General features: G+C 40.9%; 1 protein-coding gene across 1 annotated transcript in view; it reads left to right on the top strand.

The window, feature by feature from the left end:
- Nucleotides 1-19,631, top strand: part of LOC121316088 (probable E3 ubiquitin-protein ligase HERC1) — a 64,515-nt gene that overhangs the window by 27,382 nt on the left and 17,502 nt on the right. Inside the window, exons 36-63 of the mRNA XM_041250848.1 lie at nt 39-122; nt 737-968; nt 1,470-1,764; nt 2,555-3,327; nt 4,248-4,467; nt 5,279-5,436; nt 5,990-6,073; nt 6,411-6,612; nt 8,528-8,655; nt 9,219-9,427; nt 9,580-9,848; nt 10,345-10,397; nt 10,744-10,935; nt 11,163-11,337; nt 12,735-12,984; nt 13,425-13,638; nt 14,013-14,275; nt 14,456-14,583; nt 15,020-15,141; nt 15,512-15,727; nt 15,918-16,048; nt 16,348-16,547; nt 16,709-16,817; nt 17,304-17,444; nt 17,696-17,797; nt 17,999-18,172; nt 18,450-18,734; nt 19,355-19,420. Coding sequence (XP_041106782.1) covers nt 39-122; nt 737-968; nt 1,470-1,764; nt 2,555-3,327; nt 4,248-4,467; nt 5,279-5,436; nt 5,990-6,073; nt 6,411-6,612; nt 8,528-8,655; nt 9,219-9,427; nt 9,580-9,848; nt 10,345-10,397; nt 10,744-10,935; nt 11,163-11,337; nt 12,735-12,984; nt 13,425-13,638; nt 14,013-14,275; nt 14,456-14,583; nt 15,020-15,141; nt 15,512-15,727; nt 15,918-16,048; nt 16,348-16,547; nt 16,709-16,817; nt 17,304-17,444; nt 17,696-17,797; nt 17,999-18,172; nt 18,450-18,734; nt 19,355-19,420 — 5,475 coding nt within the window. The remainder of the gene's footprint in view (nt 1-38; nt 123-736; nt 969-1,469; nt 1,765-2,554; nt 3,328-4,247; nt 4,468-5,278; nt 5,437-5,989; nt 6,074-6,410; nt 6,613-8,527; nt 8,656-9,218; nt 9,428-9,579; nt 9,849-10,344; nt 10,398-10,743; nt 10,936-11,162; nt 11,338-12,734; nt 12,985-13,424; nt 13,639-14,012; nt 14,276-14,455; nt 14,584-15,019; nt 15,142-15,511; nt 15,728-15,917; nt 16,049-16,347; nt 16,548-16,708; nt 16,818-17,303; nt 17,445-17,695; nt 17,798-17,998; nt 18,173-18,449; nt 18,735-19,354; nt 19,421-19,631) is intronic.

The raw sequence follows: 19,631 nt of genomic DNA, 5'->3' as shown, positions 1-19,631 counted from the left end.
GATGGCGGTGTTGCTTCTTGAAGATGTTGATGCCACAGAGTTGTTATCCCTGGTCAGTGTTTTATAGCAGTGTCCTGGATTATCCCTGTGTCATGTTTTATAGCAGTAACCCTGGAGAAAAAGTAAGTGAGCTGGTATTAATTCAGTGAGTTTTGATGAGTACCACCTAGTAGATATTATGGCTATCATCTATAGGATCCTGAACTGGAAATATACCCTGAATACAAGACACAAGCTAAGCTACTGCTGAACATGTAATTCAGTTTTCATTCACAAACTCTCTACCTTTTGTTTGATTTTTTTGTTATTTTTTGGTAATGTTTTCAACTTACGTTTGGCTTTTTAACTCCATTTAGCATTAAGTAATTTTCAGTTAGACTTCAATAGGATAGCTTATTAAATAGTGTGTATACCATTTTATTAAATAGTCATAAATGTATATTAAATGTAAATATAGACATTGTTATATAGTAGCCATTTTAGTTGTGCTGTTTTCTGCCTTAATGCCTGCACATGTAACTATTCCCATGGAAACTGACATGTTTAGAGATTGTTGTCACGTCATCTAATGCATGAAACCTTGCACCATCAAAAACAATTTGTACCTCGTTGCCGGATCACCATTATCTTAAGTTCCTTGGAAAGGCTGTTTTCTACATTCCTGACAGAGTTTGCTCAATAAGAGATAAGTAGTTTAGACTGGAGAATGCTGAACCTGTATGGTTTCCTGTTGCAGGTAGCTCTGTGTGACCTTCAGATGCGAGGGATGCCCCGTGACCTCTTGCCAGGGGACCCGCTGTGTAGCCCTCGAGCCACAGTGCTTGTGGAAGCAGGCATCCAGCTCATGCGCAGACTCCATCGCCACGACAGCTGGACTGCATCCATCAACAAATACATGCAGGCCAGGCTGGAGCGGATCAGTCCACTAATGAAAGAAGGAAGAACTGGAAAAGTGAGCAGATCACAAAGTAAGCACAGTCCTAAAATTGCTTTCTTATCCAAGCTGGTTTACAGTAAAGGCAAATTGCTGCCCATTTATACTGTATCCCTGTAATTGGGACTGCTATTAGGGGCTGATGTATCCAGGGACAGTGTGTGTATGTGCAGCGCTAACTTAAAGTCCCCTGTGAAGGGATATACCGTAGTGGAAGCAGTCATACTGGTACGTATGTCACGCTTCAAGGTTTTTTTTTTTTTTTTTTTTTTTTTTTTAATATCTGAAGAACTGCTTATCCAATTGCCATAAAACTTGGTACTAACACTTTTTAGCGCAAGGTATTGAGAATATCAGATTCTCAGGATGCATGCAGTTGTCAGTCTGTGTGCCATTTTTGCAAATGTCTGGAGAACTGCTTATGAAATTGTGATAGAAGTCATTGTCATCAATGTTTTCATGATACAGATGGCTGCAGTTTTGAGTTTACCGCCGGAGGATGATTGTTACTGACACACTGTTACTTTTCCTGCAGCAGTTGGCTGTAACTTGTTTAAGAGAGCAGCCTCGGATGTGAAGGAGAAGATTCCAGATGCAGAGTGTGGGGAGGCAGTCCCGTGCCTCTCGAAGCTCGCAGAGCCTCAGCTGACTGCACTCTGTTCTGAGGTGTGGCCAGTGCTGGCTGTGATTGGGGGAGTGGACAGTGGGCTTAGAGCTGCAGGACAGTGTCAGCATAAACCCAGCAGCCGGAGAGCCACGCTGTTAGGGGTATTGAAAGAAGGATGTTCATCAGCCAAGCTGCAGTGGGAAGAGGTCGACATGACTGTCAGGTAATCATAATAAAAATACAAAAATGATGTAGAAATTAGTTAGTAGGGCAGGCCTTGAGCTTCCTGACAGTTTGTTTGTAAAATATAGTTCAACATTCCCCAAAGTCACTCTAGACCCCAATCTAGAATAAATTAGTTGTGTGTTTTTCAGCTACTTGCCAATAAATAATGAGAGAAAATGCCATTAGCTTGCATAGTGTACTGGGTACACCCCAGTTGTTTGACTTCAAACTTAACCAAATTTCCCTTAACTAAGAATAAGCAGTGTATTTTGTGTCATTTTGCAATTCCTGGGGGGAAAAAATAAATTGACAGACTTTGATGCTCTTGAACTGTAGGTATCAAACACACAGTCAACTACTACAGTATATCAAATATTATATGATGTACAACTGCTTTGATTTGTATATAGTACAGTGTAAAAAAGTAAACCTGGATTTCATGGATTTTAAAAAATACTGGTTAAAAAAAAAAAAAAAAATTGTAAACATTAATCAGTATTTGTGGTGGTCTCGTGGGTTTTAACTTACAAAGGAGTGACTTTTTTATGGGACACAGAACAGTACAATAAATGTTTTCTTCCTGTAAGACTTTCTCTTTTGCTTGTCATTTATGTAACTACATCCGTCTACCTCCATCTGATCTTTTCATTGTGTGCTTTCCTCTGTTTCCTGGCCTTATCATTTAGGTTCTTTTTTTTTTTTTTTTTTGTTTCTTCCTTTTTCTCTCCGCATGTCTTTTGCCCTCCCTCTCCTTGTTGCATGTTGCGGTTCTCCTTCCACTAACCAAGCTTCCTGAATTCTTGGTCACCCAGCGACACCCCGTTGTCCTCCCTGGAGCCCTGTGAAGTGCCCCAGTTGGACGTTGCCCGATTCAAGGGCCTGAAACCTTCTGTCTTGTTAGACCTGATCTGCCTAACCGGAGTGCTGGAGGAAGAGGAAAACCACATCAGCAGGAGGGCACCAAACAAGAGGGAATCGGAAAGCAGCCAAAGGAGCGAACTGGAGCAGAGACTGGATGAAGACCTAGCTAGGGTCGTGATGGGTGAGGATGGGTGTCCAGAAGCAGTTATTGTATTGGATGGCTTGGAAACTACGACTATACCGGCTGAGGATAAAGTGACCAAAAAAGAATATCTGACAGCAAACAAAGAGAATGTAAATGAACAGGAGGGCAGCCTAACCTCCCAGGCAAACAATCGGACTGACCTCTTTTCCTCTGAGCTGCGTGCGGTGCAGGTGTCCTACCTGTTACTTGGGGCACTGAAGTCTCTTGCTGTTATTCTGAGCTGTGGGAAATTTGCAGATATGCTTTTGATACCAAAGTTGGAGGCCAGTAGTCAGAATGGGCCAGAAACAGCCAAGACTCTGATTAGTGTAGAAAACAGGGAGCTGCGATCGGTCCTGCAGTTCCTGGTGCGGAGCATGGTGAAGTGGGCAGTGAGGACCTGCCCCATTAAGCAAGTTGTCTCCCTGTCTGACTTGGAGCGTGCCCAGATTATGATCTTCAAGGGAGCTCTGAACATGCTGCAGGAGGATTCTGGGACAGCAGACCATCAAAAAGGTACAGACTTTTTCCAGTATATCCAGTTTATTGTGGATGTGTGTCCTCTCCCCAATCATCAGTAGTATTCAGCTGCATTGTTTGATGTGCTATATTGTTTATTTGGGGGGAGTTTAAATAAGCCAGATAACAACCTGCAACAAAGCCATTACTACTTGTACTCAGGAAGTGTTTTTGGCTGTGATTTTATTTTTTTGGAAGTTCTTGCTGTATCAATGCATAAACCTTATTTGAGACTTTGGCTACTTGAGATGTCATGTTCTTGCAATAAGACAGTAAACTCAATTAGAACATTTTTATTCCTTTTGTATTTATTTATTGGATTTTAGTACAGTAAATCATTACAGAACATGCATGCATACATGTATTACATTTTCTTAGTGTTAAAAACTGACAACTTACTAAATCCAGTCAAAGCATTGTCTAAGTTAGCACTTGTGGCAACATTCAAAGTAGATAGGTAGGTGTGTGTGTGTGTGTGTGTGTGTATGTGTGTGTGTGTGTGTGTGTGTATGTATATATATATATAACATGTATGTACATACATACATATATCATCGGATGTATTGCTGCTCGTGTAGTATACATATAGACTCAGCCACGGTGACTGGACATGACTGAAACCGTGGGACGCCGTCCCAAGGTGCTCTTTCCTGTACGTGCTCCATCCTGCGGATGAGATGTTAAATCAGTGTCCTATTGTAAGTGACTCTGCATATAATGCACAGTTCACAGCCTACCTCTGTAAAGCACTTTGTGATGGTGGTCCACTATGAAAGGCATGATATAAAAATAAAGGTAATAGTAATAATTACTCTAAACCTTTCACAAAAATGATTTCATTCTTTTCATTTGTACCTCTACCAGGCAATAAAAGCATAAACCAAGGTAGACTAACACTTTTCTTTCTTTTTTTCCAGAATCTGGGACTGTCACCTGTCCTCCATCGCAGACAATGTCTCAATCGTCAAGCACACGATCTCTATACAGCAACGGCTCGGACAGTAATGCTACTTTCTGTATGTCCAATGAAGCATCTGCGTCCTCCTCCAGCAACGACTTGGCAGCCTCCCTACTCACTGTGCTGCAGGCAGATGGACTGGAGAACTTCAACCCTTTCCTCCCCATCAATCTGCTGCAGTAAGTAGTAACATGCACTTTGTTGAAGAGTTGTATCTGAAAGGCTTTGGTTTTCATAGAAGTAATGCCATGTATTTTACAATTTTGTGTAGTCATTAACATACCGTTTAAAAACATATTGACTTTGCAGCATAATACAAAACAAAATCCATCTATCAGTGATCACTAAGTGGGGTTCACTAAAAGTCAAATTATGTTATTTGTCTAGTTTGTAATTTGTCTGATGTAAGCCTATTTTTTTTTTTATACTATCGTCTCAATGACTCTAAGTACTACATTGCATATATATTATACAGCAGTATGCTGTTGGTGGATCCCAGGGAGTATAATTGTTCAGTCTGTCAGTTGTTCAAATTATTGTATAGAAGAATGTGGGTAAGGCATGCATAGTAGTTTATTCCTTATACACATGGAGTCGTCATGACCGCCTAGAACTGTGTTTTTACTCCAGATGTCCATCCCCAGTTGGAACTACTGAAAAGCCAGCATCAGGTAAGTGGCTGAGCCTGTTCACTAACCACTGTTTTCTGCTCTGCAGAACATCTAACCTCTGAGTCCCCTGCATCCCAAAGAAGAGCAGCTGCATATTCATATTTCCAAAAGACAATGGGGTTTCAAATTTAAGCTTTGTGTCTTCGCCCCCATCCACCCACGTCATGTTACCTAATGTTTCCTATTGAACTTTGTTTATCAGCTACTTTCTTCCAGATTTTGCTTTCTTTGCAAAAATGAATACACAGAAATAACTTGGGGTATGAAATGTAGCTCTGCTCTTTTGGTTTAGTGCATCCTTTGTGTCTTGGCTTTTTAGGCGGATGGTGTTAGCGAGGTTCCCTACCCTGGCTGGACTGCTCAATAACCCCATGTTGTACCCCAGCTTCAACATGGCAAATTCTGCTTCCTGTGACGGCTTTTCAGAACAGCGGCCTTGCTTCGTAGGACCACACACCCGGGCTAATAATCCACCTGGTAAGGCAGGAGGATTTGGGAAAGTAAACATCCTTGTGCCTCTAGGCTTCGCAGCTGGTGTTACCAGGAAACGGTGTCCTTGAGTTGTGTTATGGCTTTTGTAGGCATAAATGTGTAGCAGAAATGCCTGTGACTGCATGCTTTGGGGGGAAAACGCCTGTGCTAAACTAACATACATTTAGTATATAGTTGGTACTCGCTTATGCTGTTTTTTAATTTATTTTTTAGAGTATACAGTCTATTGGTTCATGGCACATCAGTTCCAAGAAAAATACTTTATATTGTCGTATTGGATTTTCCCATCCACCTGTATCCTTGTGTAAACGCATCAAGCAGTGCCCCTTACGGCCAAGGATGACTGGGAAAGCAAAATATTTACATTACAATATCATGGCCTTCTTGTACATGAATGTGGATGCCTATTTATATGATCTGTATCTCTTCATCTCCTTATGCATTGCAGTGTTTTTGTAATTGATTAATCTAATTCTGTAGTCAAAGGGCAGCATCTGTTTTCATGCATGACTTTGTACGTTGTTTTTAAAATTTTTAGAACGATCCCAAATGTTTATTCCTGTACGGTTGCTAGAAATGGGATTCTCCATGAGACATATCTACAAAGCAATGGAAGATGCAGGTATACGAATCTTACTTGCGTATAAAAAAAGCATACCTAAAAGATTTTCAAATTGAATCATGTGGAATGGAGCTTCATTGGACTTTACTGAAAGTATTGCTTTCATCGTGCATGACTGTCATATTTGTTTTTGTGGGCTTGTGTGTGACATATCTTTTGAACAAAGTCAAATGATTGCAGTAAATTCCTGAAAAGTACATTCCTCCCTGTGTAAAGATACATGTTACGTGTTCTTGTAAAGTGTAATGATTCGTTTCAGTATGTGATGCAATTTGTAGGTTAAAGTAAAGCGTTATTTTAACTCCTGTGAACTGAATTCTCTGCTTTTCCCTCCCAGGAGTCACTGGAGAAGCAGACGCCCGCACTATTGAGGTGCTGGCTAGCTGGATGCTGGAACACCCCCTCACAGAGCAGCAGCTGATAGATTACCCATCCGCAGAGAACCCCAGTGAAACTGGAATAGTCTCCCCTGAGGGACCAGAGACCGTCCAGCGGCCAGAGTCGCCCACTCCTAACTCCCATCCCGAGGGGGATGAAAGGTACCAAATTTACTTCATTTTGTTTTTTTATATTTTAGATTTATTGACCTCTGCTGATTTTAGACACACGTTTTTGTTTGTTTTTTGCCACTTGATCTTTAAAGTCTGCAGAGTTAAAGGGTCATCAGTTAACATCTCATCCAAAGTATAGTACCTGTTACAGTACAAGCCACCTTACAACATGCTGCTCAGAGGGAAGAGTGGTCTCTAATTCGCCAGTGTAATAGGGGTGTGGGAATCTGCTCTGATTGATTGGAGAGAGAGACTGATGTTGAAATGGTGCTCAGAATTTATTTACACAGCAAACGAGAAGACACAGGCGAATATACAAATGTACAACAAAAGGAAAAACATCTAACAACAAAGTGGGCTATGAATATGGCTCTTTCGCTTGCTATAAAGTGAGGTCCCGTTGACACACCCCTGTACTTTAGGATTTAACAATCCCGAAACGAATCCTTGACAAAATAGGAAAATAGTCAAAACACTGACCCAGGTTCCAGGTCAGATGTTTGGTTTATGTTTGTTCCTTTCTACTTTCGTTGCGGTGAAGGGCTTTATGTAGCCTGTAATCCCTAGCGGCACACACAGCTGATAAAGCAAGTCTCACGCAGAGTGTCTGGTTTGTAAGTACAAACCCACACTCAATTGTGTGTGCAGGGCCTTGCCCCTGCCACTAGAGTCCTGCATCGGGACGGGTTCAGGTTGGAATATGAACTTTTTTTGTGATTCGGGTGTGGGTCAAAAAAAATTTGGGGTTTGGATTTGAATCGCCAAAAATGTTTTCTGTCCTTTTCAGCCTACTCGTCTGTAACCTTTTCCCAAATAACGTATGAGAGGGTAAATGTACCAGTATTTCCTGCACTAAAACAGGAGGCGATTAGAGAGGAGTCAGCTGACTAAGCAGTGTTCTCGGTTTGTATTGCCACTTGTTTGATACGTAGCAAGATTCTTTTATCACGTCTGCTTGGTGATATTAAAAGTGCCTGTGGACGAGGTGAAACAAAAGATAACGCAGGGTTTGTGTCATGTAGTGGGCAATAGTTCAAGAGGTAAATCAGAAGAGTGAAATTCTTTTGGAATTATAACAAATGATAATAATGAACATTTAACTGGATTAGTAGCTTGTAAAATCATTGTTTTTGTGAACTACAGCCATGAAACTGGTACATCTCTGCAAAAGCACAGGTGTAGCTCCTTTTCAACTGGTGGCACAAAAGGAATGGACAGGTATTTTATAGTAAAGTAGAGATAGTTAGTTAATATGTTACAATGTTATTATATATCCAGACCACTACCACGGGAGCTACCACGCTGTATAGCTTATTATATAAACTCAATCTGTATGTGAATGTGAGAGTCAGTCGACACAGGCAGTAGGCAAAGGACAAACACTTGTGGGTTCGGGTCAGGTTGCAGATCTTATTAAAGCGGGTCGGGGTCGCGGGTTAGACGGTGCTGCAGCGGATTGCGGATTCAGGTCGGGTCCTTTAGTAACTGATCGTAAAAATCAGATCTGCGCAGATCTCTGCCTCCCCCAGCCACCAACACAAGTTTTCTACACAGCAACACTTGACCTGTATTGCAACACCTGTGTTGACCAGACCCAGACAAAAAACTAATACCTTATATTTTCATAGCTTTATAAATATGTCTGTGTCACATGTTAAAATAATCCTTATTGTGGAAGATGTAGGAAATCTCATGTTGAATATAATAAATAAAATAAAATAAAAACTTGGCTTCAAAATAGTGTTGATTTTTCTACATTTTTTATTTAAATATCTTATGCAGACCTAGGTTGTCGACATTGAACTGTAATGAAAGTATTTCTTTTGTAGAACTGCAGTGTAAATACGTGTGTTGGAGAGGGCTTTGACGGCTCTTTTTTTTTTTTTTTTTTTTTGTGCTGCAGCTTAATCGCGGGTCTGGATCATGTTGAAAGAGAGAATTTCCTTGATGTCCACCTCACCCGAAACAGGCCTCCCCCAGCACGCAGGCAGCGCTCCAGTCTGGGACAGCGATCTTTCTTCAGGAGAGCTGGTACGTTCGTCTGTGGTTTAAGAGTATTTGAACAGTCCGAAAAGCAAGTGAGCTCTGAACAAACTGCAGTCTTGAGATGGACTTAAATGTAATGTAATGCCAAATACAAAAAGCTCTTTTTGACATGTTCACCTAAAGTCATTGAACAGTAGAAATGTTAAATAGTAAGTAACTTCTAATGACATTTGAACAGCTTTTTTCCCCCTTATGTTTTCATGATATTTGCAATAGTTTTAATTAGTGCTGTTGCTCAGATATTGAGTTTTAAATATTTTTTCATTTGACCTGGGGGAAAAGCTATTTTGAAAAGCCCAGCTCTTTATCGAAGTTGGCAAAATCTAACTTGTCCGCATTCTGGTAATACAATCTCTACACATGCACAGGAAGCAGCAGCGTAGTATATAATTCGAAAGTAATTGAAATATCTCAACATATTTCAACACAAGAAAAGTAGGATTGGGCAAGGTAGTAATATAATGCCTCTAGTTCTAATAAAAGATAAGGGGTTGATTCCAGAACACTGGTTTCACACCTTTTTAAAAAACTTCTTGTTTGCTTTTTAGACTCTCCTTCCCCCAATCTGGTGCCGCCCTTGTTTGGTCGTGAGCAGGGGGCAGCGGACTGGCCTGAGAGAGAGGAGACTCACCCCTTCCCTGCAGAGGAGGAGCCTGAGCTGGGCTTCATGGACGATACGCAGCATGAGGATTCCTCCGAGGAGCTTTTCACACCCGACTTCACGAATGCTGAGAGAGACACCTTGTGGATAGTAGAGGTACTTACCTGTCTAATAAGTTGCTATATTTCTTTGTGTAGTTATGAGAGACAGCCTTGCACAGCAGAGGTGCTTTGAGTGCCAGACTAATAGGTTATTGGTTTAGCTTGGGACCTGTCCTTACTGTGTTTTTATGCTTTTGTATATGACAGGGAGGAGAGAACCAGGCTGAACCTGGGGAGATGGTGGAGTGTGAGCTCTGTGAGACTCTGACCTTGCAGTTCAACAGCCACATGAAAAAAACCCACCCAGGATGTGGGCAGGGCGCAGAGCGCTGGGGTTACCGTAGCAATGGTACATACGTTAATGGCTGGTTTGGAGGGGAGTGTGGCTCCGGTAGTCCGTACTACCTGATGTGCAGTACCTGCAGAGAGAAATATCTTGCTGCCAAAATTGACGAAAACCATTTCAAATCCAACAGGTGATTAAAATCGTAATTCTGATGATATATATGTACAGACCAGATTGTAATTTTAATTTTATTGACAGTACATAGGTGCAAAGAGGTTGAGGCACTTTTGTCAGGTTAGTATATTATACTTTGTATGTTCAAAATAGTAAGGAGAATAAGTGTAGTAAAAATATATATAGCAAGAAATACAAAATATCTTTATCAGTGCCATTATTTGTTATTATTACATAACCAAAATCAACTTTTATCCTGTGGTGAAATTTGATTCAGACACATTATTGTATCACGTATTATATCACGTATAGTAATGGAGAGCATCCTAATCTGGGGATATGGGAAGATGCCTGTCCACCCGTCTTCACTTATGTATACATGTTACACACGCACAACCTTACAGATAATTGCTAAAACTTCCATAGATCTAGTTCTGGTGTTTGTATAGCAATTGTTTTAAACATTCTAGTACTTATGGTCGAGTAAAACTGTAGTTTGTTTGTTTTTTCAGATTGAAGAATTTGGCCTCTGATTTAATTGGGGGATTGGATAACAGTTCAGAAGGTATCTGTCTGACATTATACCTGATGGTTGTATCATGCAGCCTGTCATTAGGGGAATAGTGTAGGGTGGTTTATAAAGTTGATTGGGGACTAAACAACATATAATGTATTGCATTCTTGTTTACTATTTGCCAACATCAGTCAACCGACCTGTTAAGAAAACAACCATTGTTTTTTTTATCTCTAATTCTAAATGCTGTAACATAATGTGCAAGTATAGTACTGTACAGTAGAATGAAGCAAAAAAAAAAAGCCTGCTGTGTATATACTATACTAGCACAGTGTTCAGTGTCACAGAGGGGACCAGTTTGTTGCAAGGGATTTTATGTGCATCTGATGTTTTACAGAAGAGTGGGAGCTGTTAGACCTTGAGGATGGTGACAGACTGACAGGACTGGAAGATTTTGGCTTCCTTTCGGGGTCTCTAGGGCTGGATGAGAAGAAGCAAGTTCCTGATCCAGTCCCATTCACAGAAGAGGACCCTCTGGGAGCTCTAGTTACAAGCGCTACCAGCAAAAAACATTCACAGCTTCACAAAGGTAAGTGTTACTTTACTTTTTGTTTTTGATTATGTCGTGGAAATGTGATCATTCTTCAAGGTAATGGTAAAGTACGGTAACCGTTTTTATACTATTATAGCTGGTTTCCTGTCTTTAAATTATACTTCCTTATATGCCAAATGGACTACCAACCTCATCGTTTGTTCAGGAAATTGGAATTTCCACAAACAAAAGATGAGATTCTGTTTTCTTCCTTCCTATTTCAGGCTCACGCAGTGCTGAGGAGAAGGGTTCTTCTGCCAGACAGAGCCTGGGAGAGCAGGCTGCCTCTCTCCGAGATCCCCAGGACCGTCTGCTGGCACTGAGGCGCATCACAACCACCACACAAATCCTCCTGGCGCAGGGCATAGTCATGAAGGCGTTATCCAGGATTTCTGCCAGGTGTGAACCGTACTAAATAAGATGCTGTATCAGTGTGTGAGTTGTTAACTTGAGTACCAGTGGAGCTTAAACCTTGGTTTCTAACAAGTAAATCCTTGAATTTTTTTACAGAATAAACATTATTGTTCAGCAATGAAATCTAAAAAAAAAAAAAAGTTTTGGTTTTCACAAAATAAAGTATGCACACCAGGAGCGACGCGAACGACACGAATACAAAAATAGAAAACGCAACTGTAGCTAGTTTTGCTCCTTTTGTGAAGAGGAAATAAAATAAATAAAACACAAAGAAATAGAGTATGGGTACACCAAAGAAGAAAAAAAAGAAACAGTTGGGGGAATACCACCAGCTTGTTAAAGAGCTAATGTGTTTATTATTATTGGTCAACATTATTAAAACAAAGCAGCATCATTTTACAGAAATACGAAACCTGTGTGTGTGGCGCTCCCCGTCAATTGTCCTGCTATTTCTTGCCATGTGGCGTCCTTCTTTTTATTGTCTTTTTATAACCACAGACACTGGCATCATAAATAACATTTCATTTTATGCCTTTAATAATTAAGTTCTCATTGTCCATATTTTTATTTATTTCTGCGTGAGCGACAGTGACAGTCACTTTGACCATATTTCTGATTGGTCCATTGTGACGCGAACAGCGCGTAGCACTAATACAAATAAAACAAATGTATTTCTATATTTGCTCAGTTGAAATCAATAGTTTTAATTATTTTTTGTGCGCACAGAAGTACTCTGTTTGTTAACATTTATACATTTAGCGTACATGGAAACCACCTTTTAGGCTCAGTTCACTGCAGTTTCACTGACACACTTGCCACTTAACCATAAACATAATTACTCCTAAAGTGATTGTCAGCGGCTTATTTGAAAGGTAAGAACTTGGTCTAATTAGCTGCCGTTTATGTATTATTTATATAGATAGATTTTTTATTTTTTATTTTATTTTAATTTTTTTTTTTTAACAGAACTGCCCCTTTAGTGATAGTCACGCCCCCCCTTACTGACTCTCCGCACCCTCCACTTTGCGCACCACTGCACTAGATGAATTACTTTTATAAAGGGGAGAGGTTAATGGTTAAATACCAGATATATTTAGAGGGTAGACATAATTTTGAGAGCTCTATTGAAACCATGGGTGTGCATTAAACTTCTGTTTAATGGGATGAATGACCTGAAAATTACACAAAGTAAATCTCAACAACAAGAAAACAATATATAAGTTAAGATATCTGATATTTCACTCCCAAAAAAATGTGTTCTTAGGGAGCATATTGTGATATTCTGAGAATGATTGTCTTTTTAATGATTTCGGATTAATAAAGCAGATGGTTTGCTTTTGCATTATGCGTTATGTCCTCTCCCCCTCCTTTTCTATCTCAAGTGGCTCAGTGTGTAGCCAGTCTAGTGGTCTGGAAGCCCTGGGCCTCGCTGACATTCGTATCCTGGTTCGGTTAATGTGCCTGGCTGCAGCAGGAAGAGTTCACACAACCATTGAGGGGTTTGGATTTGGAAGAGGCACCACTGCAGAGAAGACAGGCTCTGTCTGCCTCACCTTCCTGAGCTCAGCCATTGGCTGCTTGGTATCAAACAGTCCCTCCGCTTACCGGGAGCTGGTAGACATCTGCACCCAGGTAGCAACAGACATGAATTCATCTTTTCTGTGATGTACTGCTGTTCCTGACGTTGAGATTAAGTTAAATACTATGCTTGTGCAAATGAGCCTGGCTCTTATGAGCAGTGGTTTAAACACTTGCGTGGGCTGCAGGTGTTCACCAGCATGTGCACATTCTCTGCCCTGTAACACAAGATGAGTAAATTATATTTGATCATACAATGATGGCATTGAATTCTTGACAACATGATTAATAGGATTTGTCTTTACCTGCGAATTGAAGAATTTACCATCACCATGCTAATAATGAGTTCCTAGTAACAAACACATATTAATTACTGTTAAATGACTGTAGTTGAACTATATAACACATCCACTGCTGCATGCCACCACCACCTCATGAGTTCTCTGTGTTTAGTAAATAACTGTACTTTTCTTATTTACCTTGACTTTGTTCAGGACTTGATCGCTGCAGCAACAGGAATGAATACTGGAGCTATCAGTGACCCGCAGCAGAAAAAACGACACTTTCCTGTATTTAAAGGACCAGCAAAAGAGACCATAGAGGTGACCTCCCCAATGTTCCTGGTAACTCAAACCCTGGTCTCGCTGCTAACACAGAAGGGAATCCGCCACCGACAAAGCCCAGAGAGAGCAGACACAGAGCCTAAGGGTGAGAGGTTGGGAAATCTGACATTGATTGCAAATTTAGTATAAATAAACCCTTAATCCTACAGTGTAATTCCCATACAGGTAATTCCCTTACTCCTGCCTCAGAAGCCCGTTTAGGCGACATTGTACATCAAGTGCAATGGTTAGAGTTGAGGACAGGGAGCCAGGGGTTTGAGGGTTCAAATCCCATAGATCCTAACTCGCTTTGTTAACGACACAGGGCTGCTTTACCTCCCAGTTGTGGTTGTAGTGTTTTTCTAATGGAAATATTGCATTTGGGTTACTCTGGTTGTTAGCTTTTATTTTTTTTTAAATTGATTTTAACAATGATGCCAGTTATTTATTTTAATTTTTAACTGTTTACTTATTTTGTAGATGCTGGTAGCCCCGTGGGTGTAGGTGCGTTTGTGCCACACTCAGCTGTGCGTGTTGGGCCCCTGGAGCTGGCCAATGCACTGGCAGCATGCTGCCTGTCCGTGAGACTTACCAACACAAACAGGCAGTGGGCTGCTCAGCAACTTGTGCAGGCTCTGGCTGTGTCCGAGAGAGACAACCCCATTAGACCCCAGACTTACACAGACATGGCAGGGGACCTGCGAAAGTGCCCAACATTGAAACTGGAAGCACATCACAGCAGGGTAAGGAGTTACATGCTGTAGTAACCTCCCAGCTGTATTTCAAAAACACTATTGATTTTTTAAAAGTTTTAGTTTTAGACTTGTACTGGTTGTAGAAATACCCAAGATCATTCTTTTTAGAGTAGGGATATATAGTTCAACTATATTTGCACCACTCTAACCTGCTTTGTATTGACCCAGGTCACAAGTTGCAGTTGGTGCATTGAAAAGGGCTTGCTTGCCACTGGTGCCCAAGATGGAACTGTGCGACTGTGGAGCATCACCAAGACTACTGGGGAATTGCACTGCACATGTAGCTGCAGCATTAGGTAGGGAAAAAATTGCTTGAATTTAGTAACTTACTGTACATGATAGAAAATCCTTGGTTATTACCTTTTTGAATAGAAAAAAAACTATGTTCTTACTACATCCTCTAAGACAGGGGTTCCCAAACTGTGGGCTGCAGGCCAAAGGTGAGCTGTGGCACAGTCCCGAGGGGCGGCGGGAGTGATGACATTCTGTGTGTTACTAATGAAGAAAAAATATAAGATTCAAATGAAAATATTACCATTTAGATTAAGTTTATGTAGTGTTACAGATTTTAAAATGTTTTTAATTTGTCATTGTTCTTAAGAAGTGCTAATACTGGGCTGCAGTGCCTGATACAGCTGAACAGTTTGGGAACCCCTGCTCTTAGACATAATAAATTAGGAGAAAGCACCTGTGGTAGTATCAGCTCAATTTGTGTTGCCTGATCCCTAATAGCATGGAGAACTCCGGCCCAGGCAGCAGCATGGGGATTGAAATATCCGCAGTTTACTGGAGTGCTAGTGGGACGTTTCTTGCTGTTTTCCAAGAGAAGCTGGTCAACATCTGGACAGTAAATGGTAACAGATCTTTGTTCAAATGGTTCTGTATCTGAATCCTGTTCACAAGGTTGTCGATCTGGGCTAAGGGCCCACGTGGCCTTTAAGATCCCCACAGCTTCCGTAGCTGGAAACATTTGTTGCTTTAAAAAAAACGATTGGCATGAAGGAAGTTCCCCATAATCTTATTTCCTCCTGATCATTAAGTGGGTTGTAGCAGTAAAGCAACAAGGAAATTGGGCATTTCATTTGGTAGGACTGGGGTAAAATGAAGATAAAAAAATGGATAACATTAACGTCATGATGTCATGTATTGAGAATCTTGAATAATATATAATCAGTGGTGCTAACGATCGTGAGAAACATTTTTGTGTATTTTTTTTGTTGTTAGGTTCACAGTGTCATGTGGAGAGGCAGCCCTCGTGGGTGACAGCCATCTCATGGGTGGATACTCGCATGCCGTACCCCAGCCAGGGAGCCGCAACCCAGGGTGGATCTGCTGAGAACCTGCTTGTCGGCAGACTGGATGGATCTCTGTGCTGGATAGAAATCACAGAGACTTTTCATACTGAAAGCATTGAACTGACCCATTGCCAAAGGAATAATGGTGCGTCACTGAAATGTTTATTTCAGTAAAAACAGCAATGATGAATTGTGTGTCCTGGGTTCAGTTACAATGAGGACACATGCATTCCTACATTTTCTTTTTTTTTTTTTTTTTTTGTTTAACTTTTTTTCTTTAGTCCACTAGCCTTAACCATATCTAACACACTACTCCTGATTTCCTGTATTCACAGCAGCTGTTCAGTGTGTTGCCTGGCACAGTCTGGATAAGCCTTTTGCAGTTGGATACCCAGATGGAAAGATTTTGATCTCCACCACAGAGCCCTATGACACAGGCAGTCCGCTCATACTGTCTGCCTTTCCTGTAAGAAATACCCCAGCGGGTAGAAATATGTCATTCAATTATGAACAGGGGGGAACTTGTTCAGGGAGGCAGTGTGGTCCAATGGTTAAAGTCCAAGACTTGTAACCAGAAGGTCACTGGTTCAAATCCTACCACTGAAAGGGACACATTATGTGACCCTGAGCAAGTCACATAACCTCCTTGTGCTCCATTCTGCGGATGTGATGTTAAATCAATGTCCTATTGTAAGTGACTCTGCATATATGATTAACTTCTATAATTATAGATTAACCTCTATAATTTATAACTATTTTTCTCAGGAGAGCATATCTGACCTGAAATGGGACCCCACAGGACACCTGCTGCTCTCAATGGCCAGAGCTGAGATGGTGAAGATCTGGGGCCGGGTGGGAAGTACCTGGCTTACTGTGCACTCCCTGTTTCACACTGCCCAGGTTAATGCTGCTGTATGGTGCCCTCTGCCTGGCACAGGCTCTGATCCCAGACTGATGCTGGCTGTGTAAGTTCAGAGCACGTGAAACAGAATGCCGCCTTTTGCTATTTAATATTCCTTTGATGTCTACAGTGTTATGTCAGGCTCGTTGAGTAACCTTACTAATCTGTGCCTATTTTATTGATTTATTATTTGACTGATGCCACTTTTTCTGTTTGTTTTTATAGAGGGTGTCAGAATGGCCTTCTGTATGTGTGGACTGTACCACAAGGTGGCACTGCTGTATCACTACCTAACTTTTTAAACACCACTCAGAACAGAGACAGGATCATAGAGGTAAAATACTTCAACATTAATTTTTGTCTTCAGTTGTCCCAAGGGTCAACAGGGTTTATGATATATATGTGTATATCGTATATATATATAAAAAAGCAAGATATGGCACACACACACATATATAATATAATTTTTCGTTCTATATGATTTCATGCTGAGGCGCTAGGGAGGCCACACTTTGGTTAATCCCTGGAGCCTTTGTGTGTGCTGCTGCGCCAGGGAGGCAAATAGACTAGCATTACACTTCAGCCGTCAACACCAAGTCAGTAGGCGCATAAGGCGCACTTAAGGCGCATATATTGCAGCAAAGCAGAGCCCAATATTAGCATGAAGTAAATAACAGCTACCCTCGTGTAATGAAAGTCAGTTAGAAATCTGCAATTTGTACAGTGAAAAATGTTCTCTTTAAAAGGTTGTTGTTGTTATTGTTGTATTTACTAAACAAGGATTTTTTAACAAGCAAGGATATTGCTTACTTCTGTTCAGTACCCGCAGCGGGGCAGTGCAAAATGTGTGTTCAGACTGAATGGCCACATCACAGCTGTGAAGTCTGTGTCCTTTAGTCCTAATGGGATGGCTTTACTCTCTGGAGGATTGGGAGGCCTCCTCAATATCTGGTCCCTTCAGGTATGTTGAAAACAAAAACAAATAATTACTGTTAAAAGTGAACACTTGCTCAAGTTAAGCGGGACTTGGTTACCTTGTTTACAAATTAACGTCATAGATACTTGTTCCTGAAATGTACATGCCATATTTAAGTGTAAAAGACTGTATTATACAATATTAGCAGCTTTAGTTGTAGCATCTTCCTCAGCCTGTGTCAGCCTCTATAAAGGCCATCATTGATCATTTTCTTTTTTATCCCTGCCCCCAACCAGGATGGATCAGTACTGCAGACAGTTGTAACTGGTTTGGGCTCTGTGGTCAGCACTGCCTGGATTCCAGATGTTGGTGTTGCAGCATGCTCTGGAAGGTCAAAGGTCAGTCCCTATTTAAGCACCCTAACCTTCTAAATTATTGATCGTATTATGGAAGACAATAAGCTGAATGACATTGCATCATGAATAAAACATGATTATACAAGTAATTTTCTTTGTGTTCATAAACTGTGTATGAAACTTGTTTTATACGCATTACAATGCATGTATGAACCCTTACTATGATGCTTCTGTTATCCGCAGGACGTGCTACTCATCCGCTGCTCCCCTGACTGGATCTCTGACAACCATGTTCTGGCCTCCTGCCGCATGGTGCTTCGTGCTCAGGGCATCGTGGGGTTGAACAAGGCCCCCTGCATGACAGTGTTTTTAGAGAGACTACCCCTCCTCCTGCAGGAACAATACAACTATGAAAAGGTAATTCAGTCAGCAGCAAACCAAAAAATGGTCTCTAGCTTACTATAGATATATTGCCTTGTTTGCAGGGTAGTCTTTCTACATCAAAGTTGTGCATATGCTGAGTAGTAGTACAAATTATATACCATACAGTTCTTCAGCGAATTTGTGTTTTTAACTCGTTACTCTTTGTAGTCATACTGTTAATCATAATTACATAGACAGTTAGCTGTGTGATGTGCACACGTTTGATTGTCTAGCAGTGTAAAGTTGCTTTGTTTTTCCCCCTTTTACTTAGTGCCATGTGACTGCTGGCGATCAGCTTGTCCACAGTGCCTTTCTCCAGAGCCTGGCCTCCTTGGCGGTGGGGCTTTCCCTGGAGCAGCTGCTTTGCAGAGCCCCTGCCCCCCCTCACCATGCAAACTGCAACCTGGACCTGAGTGTCGCAGAATGGGGCTGGCTCGCAGCTTTCTCCACTACTGTCAAGAGTGCCGATGCATTTGCCAAAGGAACTGCCTTCCCAGAATCATTCTGTGTTCCTGATCTGAGACCAGTGGGAGACTCTGAAATCTCTAAACCCCTGGTAGATTGATTTCATTGCTAACATGTTGAAGGGCTCTAATTAACAGAGTGATGTTGACTTTGATGTAAGCACAGTTGAGTGATGTTTCCGCATTTAGTAAGTGCATTAATGGGCTGGCCAGTAAAATTCACATTATGTGAACTACAGAAACTATTGAACTTGACACACATTCTTCTTTGGTCCTTTGATTTGTATACATTTGTCTGTAGTCCTCTCTCTCCGTTTTAGTTTTACATTTCGGAGAGGTCTAACTTTGTTATCAACTTATACTGTATACACCAATATACTGGCATTTTAATTTTAATAAGAAGTGTAACAAGGGTTTAGTGAGTGAATGTTTGTGTAAATAATCCATCACTAATTAGAGGGCTTTTTTTGTTTTGTTTTACACATAGTGCATGCTATTAAACCCCCCAAAAAAATTCCCCTCGAACTACCCCACGTTTGTTTTCTTTTCATTTTAAGGAACCAGTTACCTGTTTTGTTTGTACATGTAAGTTAGTGCTTAAGTTATCTAATAGCAGTTTGCTTCTGAGAGTAATAGTTGTGTGAAGGTACACTGCTGAAGTGAGGACTTGTCATGCCAGTGTGATCAAGTTAGGTGTTTTAATCCCTGTCAGGATAACAGTAAATGGAGCATCATGATGGATGAACAACTGATGTCCTGGGCCACAGCCAGACCAGAAGTGAGTGTCTGTCCTTAAACACACCACATTTATCTATTGGCTTTTACTACCAGTTTTAATAATGATGACGTACTGTTTGTTTTCCCATGTTGTATGCTATTAAAAGCTATATCTTGCAAGCTTACTGTTTTACTGTAAGCCTAAACACCAGTTTCTCATCAGTTTGAAATTGGGTTTATAACTTAAATAATTCTGTGCAAGTTTTAGCCAA

This window comes from Polyodon spathula, chromosome 1 (genome assembly GCF_017654505.1).
Source record: "Polyodon spathula isolate WHYD16114869_AA chromosome 1, ASM1765450v1, whole genome shotgun sequence".
In the NCBI taxonomy this organism is placed as follows: domain Eukaryota; kingdom Metazoa; phylum Chordata; class Actinopteri; order Acipenseriformes; family Polyodontidae; genus Polyodon; species Polyodon spathula.
The sequence above is the reverse complement of the archived record's forward strand: the minus strand, read 5'-3'. Positions and strand labels throughout refer to the sequence as shown.